This window comes from Sitophilus oryzae, unplaced genomic scaffold, assembly GCF_002938485.1.
Source record: "Sitophilus oryzae breed Bouriz unplaced genomic scaffold, Soryzae_2.0 scaffold_1297_pilon_pilon, whole genome shotgun sequence".
In the NCBI taxonomy this organism is placed as follows: domain Eukaryota; kingdom Metazoa; phylum Arthropoda; class Insecta; order Coleoptera; family Curculionidae; genus Sitophilus; species Sitophilus oryzae.
In genome coordinates this window covers 2337840-2353239 of record NW_022145945.1, presented here as the reverse complement: position 1 = coordinate 2353239, position 15400 = coordinate 2337840, and the positions used below count along the sequence as shown (strand labels likewise).

The window sequence follows — 15400 nt, the reverse complement described above, 5'->3', positions numbered from 1 at the left end:
AAACTTCCGCGGGGTAATTATAATAACGGTACTGATGGTCACATGGTCACATTGGTAACAAGTAACAAGATGAAATTTTTCCATGAATACCCTTGATGAAGTTACAAGACTTGATGAAGGTTTTAAAATTGATAAAAACAGTAGTGTACACGAATTTGTAAGTAAAAATATAATAAAAGAGTAATCAAAATTTCAGTAATTTTACTTTAAATCGCCCTAATATAAATCTCATCTAACGTATAGATTTGATAGGCGTCCTTTACAAAATATGTATTGAAATATATCTAGAAAATTTTTCTTAGTGTTACCTGAATTAGATAAGTTATGTTTAAGTAAATACTTTGTAATCGTTTGTAGTATTTTATGCCTTCAGAATATTCATATTAATATTTGGAATATTAATACTACAAAGGATATGTTTAAGAATTTACTTAAACATAACTTTTCTAATTCAGGTAACAAGAAAAATTTTCTACATATAGATTTTAATATAATAATAATATAATACATATATTTTGTAAAGGACGCCGTTAGTATGTATCGTATGTACGAATCGACAAATTAACTTTATTCAATCTAAATCCAGAATGTATGTGGCGGTAAAGTATCAATACAGGCCAACTTTATTCAGTACAGGCTAGACTGTATTCAAACACGTATCGTCGCTGTACCAAAAGAATAAAGGCTGCCTTTATCGACTAAAGATTTTAAAATAGGCTCGATAGAGGTTCTATACTGTTTGGTTGTACGGGTAATGGAACAGTAGACTGAATAATGACTTTGGTCTGAATTCGGGATTGTGCAGTGCGTTTCTAAGATATTACATTTCTGGTTTTTAAAATCTAAAGAATATTTAACAAGGATGTTATAAGTGTTTTATCTGAAGATGACTCCTATAGACCAACATCAGCTCCTTCTAGAAATTGTTGCCTAGATGTCTTTATCAGTTCTGTAGTTTACAGGGTGCTACAAATTCGGGATACGAGCATTGGTATCTCAGTAACCGTAATAGATACGAACATGGTTAAATGGGGCAAAGTTGCCGCCTTGGGATGTTCACTAAGATGCCGTCAAAAAAGTTTTAAAAATTTCATGGATTAATTAATCCGTTTACATAAAATATTATATCATGTAAATGAATAAAACAATGCTCACTATCCATTCCGTTTCCCTCCCATTCAATATCCTTTCCTTCCATACATTTTTTTGACGGACGGACTGAAGGGTATCGGAAACAGCATTGTCAAGTTCTTACATTTGTACCAGCTCTGTTTTTTGCTGATATTTATTTATTCTTTCACCTCTTAATTAAATCTATTACCTTTTTCAAAAGATACAGATTTTTAAAATAAAACTTTCGTAATGATATGAATAGTTCAATAAAAAGTATGGAACTGATACGGAACGGAAGCTTACGTATAGAGTCAATACAATAAAAAATACGGAACGGATATGGAATGGAAACGGAAGGTATATTGAGAATCAACCTTTATTTGGAAACAACTGATTTTTTTGAAAATCAATTTTTGTTAACAATAACATCTTTAGCAATCCAAGTGTGATTGTGTAGAAAACGTAGCAATGTTGGCGTCCTCAGTGGACAGCTTCACACTTAACTGCGCCCTAAAACTATAGTACAGAATATATAATATTGCTCTTCAGATTTATAGATATTAATACTGTATTTCTATTTCAAAATTTATCAATATTATTTATGAATGAGCCTAAACAATTCCATTCAAGGTTTTGTTATGATTAGATTCAAAAAATGCATCAAAAATCATTGAACGCGCCATATACTAGACACAAGGTTAACTACATTACACGCAATTTTCCAAGATTTTCAATGAATCATTGATACGATCTATAACTTATCTCGTAAACTACATATTTTGCATTCTCCTTGTTTAAATGAAGAAAGAAATATTTTTTACTCTTTATCATTTGAGATCATACATATAATTTTATTAAATACGGTAAATTATATGCTTTAACGCTGGATTAAAGAGATATTTTTTTTAAATACTATTTTTAACATAATAGCTCATTGTTGTTTATTCCCACGACTTTAACAAAATATATTTTGTCTTAGGAAATAAAATATGACATTATAATTCTATAACAAATCTGGTCTTTGTCCAAACGCATCCAAACATTTTAATTGCTAATTTTTGCTAATTAATTACTCTTTTTGCACATCTTTTTTTCGTAATGGTTGCTTAATAGTTTCCATGCTCCAATAAGATTTTTAATTAGAGCATTCACCTTTATAATGAATCTACTTACCAGAAATATTACCATAATTCAGTGGCGTACCTATAATTTTTACGAACATCAAAATAAACGTAGAAATAATATTTGAAATTAAAATCGAGATTCGTTCGTAGACATTCGCATGAGTTCGTATACCTCGAACAATATGTTTTTTTTCTATATTTAAGCTAAGGTTAATAATAGTATTTTTTGCAAAGGAATAAATTATCTGAATTAAAAGGTAACACCTCTAGACATTATTTGTTGTGTGTATAATAATTATTTACATAAATACACAATGACTCACAACGGTTGAATTCCCAACAAGAATCTTTGAAGGCGTTCAAGAATCAAGGCGTATACAATATTAAAAATACCTAATTTGCTGCTTTGTTACAATTAATTTGCTCAATATTTTGAGGTTTGTAACGAGGTTAAAGAAATGTTCTCAAAATGTCAATATTCCATGGATATATTGATAAATGAGGTCTAAATTATAAGAAAATGCATTTTTACGAAAACTTGAAGAGATAGGTAAAAAATGGAATAATACAGTTTGACAGACAATTAAACTGTACATCTGATTCAGTGTATTACATTTAAATTAATCAAGTTTATGTCGTTCAAAGCTAGTAATTATTTAATATATATTTTTAGGTACTCTGTATAAGGTAGTATTATTTTTACTATTGCAACACAAAATTTAGTAAATAGAAAAACTTCAATACAATATTTGGTTTTAAAAACTTAAATACGCATAGAGAAAGCATTAAAATTTTGTTACTGTTTTTTCACAAAATCGTAAATATTTCAAAAACGGTAAGATTAAAGTGCGGTAAACTTTAATCAAATTTACCTTTATTTTAATGGTAGAAACTAAAAGAGCAATGATATACAGGGTGCTATTTAAAAAAATTACAACTTTGATATTTTTTCTTTATTTGGGACACTCTGTGCCTTGAAAATAATTTTAAATTGTAGATTTAGTAGTCCTCCAACGATTCCATATCACTCACAATTTCTAAAAGTCGAATTATTGGGCCACAACACTCCGTGTCGAATGAGGCGAATAACTCTGTAGAACTTTTTTTCATATCGACGATATTATTAGACTTACTCGCACTAATGGGCCACCCTGTATATGTTTTGTTTAATTTTTGGTGAAGTAGGTATATTAACGCATAAAATTAACTACTTCTAGTAAAATCTTAGTTCGTAACATTGTAAAAAATAGAAATCAGTCCCCATTATATGGCAATCTACAAAACTTAACGGTACAAATACCACATCGAGGTGTTTTGGTTTCTTTCTTCAACCCATTAAATCCGATTTTTTCATGCTCCAAGAATTGCTCAGTATAATATAACCACCGTTAAATACGCCAGAATATATTTCTGTGTGAGCTTAACTAAGCAGAAACAACACGACAAAATAAAAATATACTGGGTGGTCCAAATTGTATTCCTGAAACTTCGGCAGTATATTCTTCAGATAAAGATAAGCAAAAAAGTTCGTACATATGTATGTCCTAAAATGCTTAGTTTCGGAGATACAGGGTGTAGAAGTTTCACTTTTATTTCGATTTTTTTCCAAATAATTTCTGAAGTAACGTCAATATTCGGGTGAAAATTGGTGTCTGGAAGTTTTTTGACATGAGAAATTTGATTTTGATATCCATATGACTCCCATTTGTAGGGAGCGCCACCTACATGTGTTTTAACCTTGTTTTAACTGTTTTGAAGAGCAATAACTTTTCGTCCGCACCTGTATAAAACCACTGAGTCAAAAAATATAAAATTTCGTGACTTTTTTTTGTAAAAAATGTCTCTTGGTAAAAATCACTACGAGCGACCGTTCTCAAGATATATCGAATAGAAATGGTCAATACATGTCATTATTGACAAAAAAATAAACACGTCGAGTAGATAGTTACTTGACTGAAATAATAAATTTGGGAAATTTTTATTTTTTTAAATTAATCATAAACTTTTCTTCGAAAAAATAATGATAAAACAATATCTCTTCAACTTTTGGCACAAAAACATGTCAAATTTATGATTTCAATCTAATAACTATTTAGTCAACATGTTTAATTTATGATGACTGATGACAGGTATACAACTGATGACAGCCTCACACCTGTGTATTACTAGCTGGAGTTTTTTCTACAGCGGCGTGCGCGGTATTCCCCCGTGCGCGGGATTCCCCCGGTTTCCCTTACACCTTTGCGTTGTACTTACTTAGTATATTCTGTGGTACTTACTTCATATACGGCGTCCACGGGCAAAAGTGTTCTACCAGCGTCTCTTTTTCGAGAAAAATAATTTATAAGCTTAGCAATGAGCTCTTGTTCGTTTTGGTTACATCTTTGGTGCATTTTTGCAATAAAAAATATTAATTTTGTTTAACTTTGATCGATGTCAGTCAATAAAATTATAACCCCAAATCATATGACAATGACAATCACTAAAAAGAATATGCAGTATTTTACGAAATGCCCTAATCACGTCACCAATCTCTTTCATCTGGTTGTCAAATAATTGAGAGTGTTCGACAAAATATGACGTGACGTTGAACGATGGTTGAACATTCTATATATTTCTTCATAGATATAAATAATGTTTTTTTTTATATTTTTAGGGAACCGAAGATGACAAAATAGTCTTTACAACAGCAGATGAACAACAAAGCAAGACTATATTGTTTCCCGACATAAGATTAGTAGATGGACCTACAATATTAGCTGGAAGGGTTCAAATTAAAGTGAATAACAAATGGAGAAGTCTATGCACAAATTCCAGAAAGTATGTTGAGTATTTTTTTTTCAAATTCCTCATGAGACTCTTCAAAAATTCTTTACTGTTACTTGGAAAATTATTCAACTTATTTTAAACACATTGCAGTTGCTAAAATTATGCGTTTTACCATTCTAGCTGGACTAAGGCAGATATGGAAACAGCTTGCCGTCAAATGGGATTCCAGGGAGGTGATTTTTTTCAATGGTTCAATAGGGAAATGCCTCTAAAACCCCGATTGCTGTATGAAGAACCATCTTGTACAGGTACTGAAGGATCTCTGTTGGATTGTAGATGGGATAGCTACCAGATGGGTTCTGGAGTGTGCGATTATCATCCTGATTTGGGTTTGCAATGTCAAATGAGACATGACAGTCCCAAAGGTTATTGGAGAGGATTGAGGTATTGTATTTTTAGAAATAAAAGGTATACATGGTATTCTAGATGTATTTTTTCCAGATTTGAATATGCAGAGAACACAAATGAGCTGTCATTGGTTAGAACTCGTTTCATGCCTTTGTCGCAATCGACATTAAGGCACGTTAACATTTACTACGCAGGTGCAGGACGGGATTACAACACTTCCAGCGCTTTGCATATTGAAGGTGTTCCTCCTGTCATGGAAAGTCTGGAAATTGTCAGTTCCTTGTATAACGGGGTCAACGTGACGAACCCTAGTGCTCCCATAGTTATTAATAACTGTACCATTAGGAATAACAGAGGTTATGGCGTGTTTATTAATTCAAGTTATGGATTGGCACATTTAGGTAAGTTGAAAGATCACTTATTAAGATATTTAGTAAAAATGATAAAATTAATTATACTGTATATGTAACTTGTATCCTACTCAATATCATGCCTAAATACTACATACATTATTTTTTTACCAATTTAAAAATACCATCTTTTTTCAAACGTCACAAAAGTATTTTTTATTTTGCCTAGGCATAAAAGTAAAGCACTTTTACGCCTAAGCACAAAAGTACGAAAATATATTATTAAACTGACATAAAGTCTCAAACCCAACGAGCGTAACCATAATTTCTCGATATACAGGGTGAGTCTTAAATAAGTGCAAATATTTTCAGGGCTGGTAGATCTCCATAAAAGAAACATATTTTCTCTTTACCATTTTTCAATAAGTCCAAAATAACCTAGCTATTTAAGTTTGAAAATTTAAAAAATTGATTTTTTGGAAAAATTTTGAGAGCCACCGGATTTTTTCTGTAATTGCATCTCTTTTAATGCCGTAACCATAGAGTAAAGCCGTAACTATGGTAATATCAGAGATTAAGAAATTATACCGTGGGCACGGCATATAAATCACACGGCAGGCCAACTCGCTTTGGCGGGAACGCTACGCGCATATCCTTGCGCACGCCGCCATTATGGGTGCCAGCAACAGAAATTAACCAGTGTCGTAGTCTTTGTCATCGACAACATACAGTTACGGCAGCTTTGAGTCAGTAGCGTGCGGCTTAATTTATTTCATTCTTTTCTTGAGTGATATATTTTTTGTTTATTGTGTGATATATTTGGTTTTTGTAGTTTAGTAGTACAATGGAAGTCCGAAATTCTTTTAGTTTTAATACTCAATCATTGCCTGCGGCATTCAAAGTAATTTTTATTATTAGGTATCCTGCAAAATGACAAACAATATTCAATTCTAAATTACTGTTTTTCTGATCATCCGTATCTATTTTTAATTTTTATGGATAGCTCATGACAATTCAGAGAGAAAAGAACAGAGGTCTCGTTGTTTTTCATAAGGTCTGGCGTTTTTAATAAGATGTTTGCCAGATCATTTTGGCAATTTTCAGTACCAGTGTGTAATATTCGGACACAAAGTTTTTTAAATATTCTTCTAAACTGGATGAATTTATCCTGGATGGGAATAATGATAGGTTTACAAGATATTGGAATTACAAGATAAAGTTGTCGTACCAGATTTTTATGAGTGCAACTGTACACTCAAATCTCGCGACAAGCATTTATATAATATAAAATTGTGTAATGACGTTATAAGTTCACAATAAAAGTTGTAAAGTTTATTTTTTCGGAAAAAGCTTATTTTTTTTCTTCTTAATGTTTTTAAATAAAAGCTTATTTTTAAAACTTTTTTTTTCTTAAATTTATTTTTTACTTTTTAGTTATGCTGGTTTCTCAGTGCCACACACTTAAACTCAATTATTTTTCTTAAATAACTTCCAATGGGCATCCTAATAATATGTATATCGATTTTCATTAAAAAAGGAGAACTTAAAAAAAACGACACCTGTCAAATTTGACAGTTCAAATGTGAGACAAATAAAATGAAAATCGACTATGGGGTAGGGAGCATCCAATATGTCGATTTTTATCAAAATCGGAATTTTCGGACAACTTTGAAATTTTTGAAAGCTGTCAAATTTGACAGCTCCATTTTTTTTTTCTTTCATTTTAACTCATGGCCATCCTATATATAGATTTTTATCAAAATCGGACAACTTTGAATTTTTTTGACAGCTGTCAAATTTGACAGCTCAATTTTTTTTTCTTTCATTTTAGCCCATGGCAATCCTATATATCGATTTTTCTCAACATCGGACAACTTTGAAATTTTTTTGGCAGCTGTCAAAAATTCGGGTCATGCCTTGCAAGAAAATGTATTGCCATCGGGACTGAACCTACATGCCAAGTTTCAATTTCCTACAATGAAAGGAAGTGCTTCTAATTTAGCTTACAAGATTTGTCCCGAACAAACATACATACAAAGCAAGTTAAATAAAAGCTTGTAAAATAAGCTAGGGACTGCTTTCCAAAGAAGAAGCTTTCCTGCTTTTAAAGATACCTCTTACCATAACAACCTTAGACACATACATGTGTTACATAGACACATACATATGTTTAATGTAACAACATTAGACACATACATGACACATAGAAGTTCATCCGGTTCATCGAAACTTTCAACTTTTCTTTTTCAGAGTCTCAAATACATTAAGATTTTCTAAGCCAGGTTTGATATCGATGTCATATATTCATTATCTTAGTGTATCTGGGTCTCTGGACGTGGAAGGCAAAATAGATTTGTCAAGAGCGTCTTGTATATTTTTGGCCCGGAAAAGTATATATAGCCACACATTTATATTTAAATTCATCAGTTACTTTTCTTTCTTTAGCTGATTTGTTAATTTGTGTAATTTGAATATTAACAAAATTTGCTATGTCCATTGTCCATTGATGGACATAATTTGTACGTGTAGCCTCTTTAGATTGTTCAATAGATATTTTATTGGGTATTTCTTTAATTCTTGTTTGTAACTCCTGGCATGTTTTTTAATTTTAATTGTCTATTCTCTACAGTTAAATGTTTAATTGATTTTTTCATTTTTACTTTTCGAGGAGTATGCGCGGTTAACGATTCATTTGTTTAGATAAAAGTATTGTGTAAATAAAATTCAGTTTCAATCAATTACAGTATTTTTTTTAATACGACCCTGTCTATCAATAGTTTATTTTCTGGGAAATTTTTTGATACGTTTTAATCCGGCCCTGACTCGGCACCCATAATGGTGTTTTCAAGGTCAAATTTTATAGAAATTTCAAACAATGGGATCTGGGGAGAGTTAGCCTGCCGTGTGATTTATATGCCGTGCCGTGGATTTGCGGTGAACAGGCAGTTCTAAAAAGTTTTCGAAAAATATACAGGGAAATTTAAAAGAAAATGCACGATTTTCATCAACGCAACATCTTTTTTTGCGAAAAAAAAATCACAGACGTGTTTCTGGGGTCGAAATATACCAGCCCTGAAAATATTTGCACTTATTTAAGACTCGCCCTGTATAATTACTATTAGATATTACTTTTAAATATTTAATATTATTTGGAACGTTTGAAATTGTTTAAAAAATTATTTGTGGCGTTTGAAAAAAAATGGCATGTTCTATTCGGAGTCAAAATGACTTTTTGTGCCTCGCCTGTATATCAAACGTACAGGCTAGCCACGAAAAGTATCATTTTTATTCTTAATAAAACAATATACTAATTTTTGCCTATATAAAAAATTGTATTACAGCTTGTCAGCTATTTGTTGTACTTATTATAAATTTATTTATTTTCAGATGGCTGTGTTATTAATGACAATGGCGGCGATGGCATACGATACGTCAAAGCAGAAGACAGACCGGAAGAAAGCACTGACAGACGAGGATACACCGATTTCTGCCAACTAGCAGTCAGTTCTAGTCAAATCTACCCCATTTACGTTTACGCCGAACAATCTGTTCAAACCCAGCACGAACTCGAATGCAACAACGCGCTTTATACCAAATACGGACACGTCCTAACCTTAGACTTCATCAGAGCCGTCACAGAGCGAAATAACACGGCATTCCTGGAAGTCTATGATGGTTCCGCTTTAAACAACAGACTGATTCAAGTGATCCCCATACGCAACAACACCAGACCTCAAAGCATTAGAACTACATTTAACCAAATCTACCTTAAGTTTAGAGCGGAGCCCTGGACAGATACTGTGATATTTTTGAGGATAATGTCCGGACTGGACCAAACCTTTGATCTCAACGTAACCAATTCGGACGTGTCCGAAAACTTAGGAAGAGGAATAGCAGTAGATAATCTTAGATCTCAAGTTCACGTGCATAAGACTTCCTTATCGAAAAACGAGCATGTAGCTGGTCTACATGTGACAAGTGGCGTAGGTACCGTCAACGTCACCGAAAGCCGAGTGTCCTTCAACGAGGGTGATGGAATAAACGTCACTTATACAGGAGGATCCAGAAATATATCCAGGTCCTTTATAAGCAGCAATCAAGGATATGGTGTAGCAATATGGTTAAACAATACCAAAGAATCAGAGTTTGAAACAGTGAATCAAACTACTGTAATACAATACAACGAAATATATAAAAACCTAGATATCGGAGTGTTACATGGAAACTATTGTGGCGAGTCCTTATTTAATTTTACTGGAAATTCCTTTAAAAATTCTGTCAGCGATGCCTTAGAGATACTATCCTGTTGGGAAAAGACTGAGAGTTATACAAACCTGCAAATCGGTCACAACAGATTCATGGGTAACGAGAAGATAGCTTTAAAAATATATCCAGCACTAAATCTTCAAGCTAATATAGAGTTTAATAACTTTAGGCAAGGAACTTTTGGAGCTTTATTAATAAAAAACAAACCCCTAGAAGAATTTAACATTCTCAAGACTGATATAATAGTGCAACAAAATTATTTTATAAACAACACAGGCATATTTGCCGTTAATCTTGCCCTTTCTCCATATGGAAATGACCAGTACTTGTTATTTACAAGAAATTTCGTTAAAAATAATAAAATAACTGAGCCATTTCAACCCGCTGATGGCTCAATTTCAAATTTAAATCCCAGAAGCAGAGTAGCAGCTCCTGTGGTTATTGGGTCTAATAACGTCGAAGTATTTCGGAATATAATCGAAAATCCCGAGTCCAGTTACGAAATAGGCAGTCATTTGGAAGACCAAAGCAAAATAATTAACGCTACGTACAATTGGTTGGGTTCAGGATACGACGAAGCTATATTCCACAGAATTTTCCACAGATTCGATCGATATAATTTAGCAAAAATAAACTTCATGCCTATACTTCTCCATAACTCCAATCCCCTTACAATAAAAATCAATCAAAACCAACTGTATGTTCCAAAGTTTAGTGGTTATAGTTCTGATAAAGTTGGAGGGGAAATAGAAGGAGAAGAATCATTAGCCAGGGGAGAATATGTAGTGGAAAGAGACATAACTATACGGCCAGGAGGTAAACTCACAATCGAGCCCGGAGTAACCCTAAAGTTTCCTCCATCGATAGGCATGATGGTCGGAGGACAGCTGGAAGCTAGAGGCATCGAGCCAAACAGCATTCGTTTTACTTTAAAAGAAAATCTATCTCATCCACCCGATAATGTAACCTATCAAACTGAAGACATGGTTATCGGATCTGAAACAGAAATAGTCGAAGTAGAATCTGGTGTTCCGATAAGACTGCTTGGAGGTGACACCGAGACAGAAGGAAGGCTTCAAATTAAAATAAATAACCAATGGGGTACAGTTTGTAATTACGGATGGACTGTTGAGAACGCTGCATTAGTATGTCAGCAATTAGGTTATGTTTTGAACCCATCTGACTGGTATATTGAAAGAAATGAGATCCCCGATGCTGGAAAAACAGAGAAAGTAGTTTTGTCTAACGTACAATGCCAGGATTATGATTTAGATATAACTAAGTGTAGAGCAGAAACGATTACTGACTTTTACAACTCTTGCGATCACGATAATGATGTTGGAATAAGATGCTACAAGTCTTCGTGGGCTGGAGTGCGATTCGGAGCATTAGCCGAACGTTCAGACTTACAGTATGTCACTATCGAACAAAGCGGGCTACTCGATTATGCCACAGCATCCTTTAAACCTGCCCTTCAACTGGACTTTGCCCGTCAAAACTTTGAAAACATCAGAATCGTCGATAACTACTTCCACGGACTCGGTATTTTATACTCCAACATCTACACAGACGATTCAGTCAATATAATTAAAAACTCGGAGTTTCTAAACAACAAAGGTGCGGGTATTAGTTTAAAACAACTAGGCTTAATGTTGTATAGCAACAAAATCGAAAATAACCTTATAGGTATCGAGCATAACCCTACATTATCCGGTCTTCAACAACGTGAGCTGGCTGGTTGGTTTTTGAAGAACGATGAAGAAACTCATTATAAACCCATTGAAATTCCTGAAGAATCTGATGCAAATACCATAGAGGTGCAGAGAGGAGATACGAGATATCTTATTACATCTAGAGTTATTGGGGAAGACGTAACACGATCGTATAACGTAAGGTGTGATCCTGGATGGGTTATAGGAGTTCAACTGATTAATCCAATTGAAAATAGAAGCACGGAAACTATAGTTATATATGATTCTTTGTCCGCCAACCCAGGATCAGAAGTATGGTTAGTTAAAAGGGATGTCTCAGTGTTTCCTACGACTTCAAGTGCTCACGGAGTTACTATAGAATATTCTAGTGGAGTTAATGCCTTGGGAAACACTGTTATTGTTATAAGTTCTGTTAGAGCTCCGATACAAAATATCTACAATAGAATAGTAAGAGGACCAGTCCCTACCTTTACAATACGCAACAGTATCATCAGAAAAAACACGTACGGTTTTCAAGGTTCGTATTATAACCGATATTTAGATGAATTAGGTAATCACTTTTTGAGACACGCAAACGATTCTATAAATTTCTTCAACTGCGAGATCACATACAACGAGAAAGAAGCTATATTCGTTCACTCGCCGAATTGGGACTTGCATAAAAGTAACCTTTCTGAAATAACTATTATGGTGAACCGATCACTTATAACCGACAATGGGAAGGGTTTCTATCATTTCTCCAGAGACATGAGATCTTCGAATAATTTGTTTCATTACGTCCTACAAGACAATACGATAGAACGAAATAAAGGAGATGCATTTAACGTAGCCCTTCCCTATGTTTGGGACTACAACGAAAATTTTACTCATTCAGTTTACATGGATAACAACAGTTTCATCAATAACAGGAATTTTGGTGTGGATATTGATGGGCATTTTGCTGAGGTGAATTTAACCAACAACGTTTTTAAAGAAAACAAGTGTCATAATGGATTATTAACTCTAAAAGGTATGGAGAAAAAACTACTGATCTGGGGCAATGTGTTTCAAGAAAATAACTGTAAGTATGTGGTGTTATTCAGTTGTAACAGTCAATCAGAGATCATAGGAAATATTCCAGCTATTTTCCTTCTCAATAATATGAAAAATAACAAGTACGTTCAATTAGGCAGGTCGTTTGGAGTACTGCAACGAACACAAGACCCCACTTTCGTGGTAGGTTTTAAAGGAATTCAAAAAGTTCGAATTAACAGAAACTTATTTTCCGGAAATTCCTTAAGGTACGAGTTACTGGCAGGTATAAAAACAGCAAAAGTGAACGAATATTTAAACGTCAGGGAAAACTGGTGGGGTACTGCCTCAGAAAACGAAATTCAAGAGAGAATATTTGACTTTGATGACTGGAATGACCATGCTATTGCAGAATTTAGACCATTTTTATTAGAAGAGGACTTCCAGTCGAGTCATTCCTTAATTCTCACAACCTCCAGTTCAATAGACTTCGATAACTTAAAAGGAAGGTTATGGGAAGACGTTACATTACAGGCTAGAGACAGTCCATATGTAATACAGTCAGATTTGACTATAATGCCCAATGTTACTTTGACAATTAACCCGGGGGCTGTTCTGGAATTCGCTCCAAACATCGGAATGTTAGTTCTAGGTAATCTGTTAGCTCAGGGCTTCGAAGGAAACGAAATCATAATGAGACCTCTGAGGAAAACAGAAAATCTTTTAATGTTACCTGGACCAAGTAGAAACAAACGACAGTTAGAGCTAGTGGGACAGGAAAGTATCAGGCTATGTAAGAACAGAGATTGCGTGGAAGAAAGCGAAACAACTGTTTCATACGAAGGGTTTTTAGAATGGTTCAACGAAACTACTTTACAGTGGGTACCAATGTGCGATTCCAGATTCACCGAAAGAAACGCCGAGGTTGTTTGTAGGCAGTTAGGTTTCGATCCACTCTCCGCATTTTTCGATTTTGATATCAGGATTGACTTTCACAGCAATTCGTTGTCGAGGATATGGACCTGGCCAGAACCACTGCAGTGTAAAGGAACGGAAAACAGATACGATGATTGTCCTATAAGATTAAACGGCCAGCAGTTTGGTCACAGGCATAGTTGCCAGTGGAACAGCAAGTTTGTCTTCATTAACTGCAACAACAAGGCCAGACCGCCCAAATACAATTTCTGGGGTGGAATCAGGTTTGCCGAGCCAGAATTCGAACAGAGGCTTTACTCCCATAGAGTCCACGACATCCATACTCATTCAACGTTTCAGGAAAGCGAATCCACGTTACAGTTCGTGAAAATCTCTGGAGCGGGAATTCTGCACAATGAAAGGTCGCCTGCGGTTCAAAGCGTCAGCAAGAGTCCAAAAATAAGATACGTGGAGGTTAGTTCTTCAGCTAGTCATGGTATTAACATGATCTCACCTTCGGGAACAATAAACTTACTAGGAAATAGAGTGCAGGATTCTCTAGGAGTTGGTATTAATATAGTATCGCTTTCTGGTGAAGGTCGGGAGTCGGAAGAATCAAGTTTTACACCGTTGAAGGAAATGAATATTCCTTATAATTTGTTCAGTCTGTTGGATATATGTGATACGAACAAGGAAATATTGGTGGAAGAACGCATTGTTCTTTATTACAAGTACGATAATCACCCAGTCAATTGCATCAAGATCTTCCGAAGTGCTTACAATATAAAACCGTTGGGAATTCGCTTCTTGCAATTTAATTTGTTCAATTCTTCAGTTCCTCACGGCATTCCTGATTTTGTCTCAGTATATAATGGAGATATTTACAATGTGACTTCTACGTTATTAAGTACTATAACAATGACTTCTGGTAATTCTAAGAGACTGTACAGATCTCAGTATCCCAGTCTGAGCGTGAAGTTGTTTGCTAATGGAGCTTCTTCTGACCATGGGTTTATTGCTGAAGTTGTTACTTTACCCATTTCTACAATTGCTTTCAGTAAGTATTATACCAAATATATTGCTATTAGTAAGGAACATAAATTGAAGCCACATTTTTAAGATGGGGCTATACAAAATCCACATAAGTCGGTCCTTTTCGTTCAACAGCTTTGAACTACGCAAGCGTGAGAAGTACTTCTCGATTAGTTGATTTATTTCATGCTAACCAATAGAAGTAGTTTTCTAAGTTTCTATCAACCACGTAAATCAATTTAGCGTCTGACTATTCGCGCCTTTACTTATAAATTTAAATTGAATCTCTGACAAAAAAATGTCTAATCCTCTATAGGGATTTCGCCATTCAAGAAAATCTACATAATAAAATAGTTATTTTTTGTAAACACTTCTGCGTTAATCCCAAACGGAAACTACTTGTCAGAAGTTAGGTTTACAGTTATACAAATTTGCCTAATGAACAAAAAAATGCTTAACGTTTCGGAAAGTTTATCTCTTTCCGTCGTCGGAAGCAAAAAATACAAAGAATAAAGAAAAAAACTATTTAAAATATTTAAATTCAACTATTTGAGAACACTTTAGTTTTTTTATAACAGTTACGTCTACAAAAACCGTTGACGTTCTGTTAAAATGCCATTATATCACGTTAAACTTCAAAATTAACACAATTACTACCTGAAAACAATTACTTAATAAGGTAAAACCAAAAAGCCCCAAA

The 15400-nt window shown here is 34.1% G+C and overlaps 1 protein-coding gene across 2 annotated transcripts in view; it reads left to right on the top strand.

The window, feature by feature from the left end:
- LOC115874546 (protein bark beetle) overlaps positions 1 to 15400 on the top strand; it is a 53616-nt gene that overhangs the window by 25167 nt on the left and 13049 nt on the right. For both annotated transcript variants that reach the window (XM_030889723.1, XM_030889722.1), the window contains exons 3-6: positions 4894 to 5057; positions 5187 to 5450; positions 5508 to 5815; positions 9152 to 14725. In XM_030889723.1, coding sequence (XP_030745583.1) covers positions 4894 to 5057; positions 5187 to 5450; positions 5508 to 5815; positions 9152 to 14725 — 6310 coding nt within the window. The remainder of the gene's footprint in view (positions 1 to 4893; positions 5058 to 5186; positions 5451 to 5507; positions 5816 to 9151; positions 14726 to 15400) is intronic.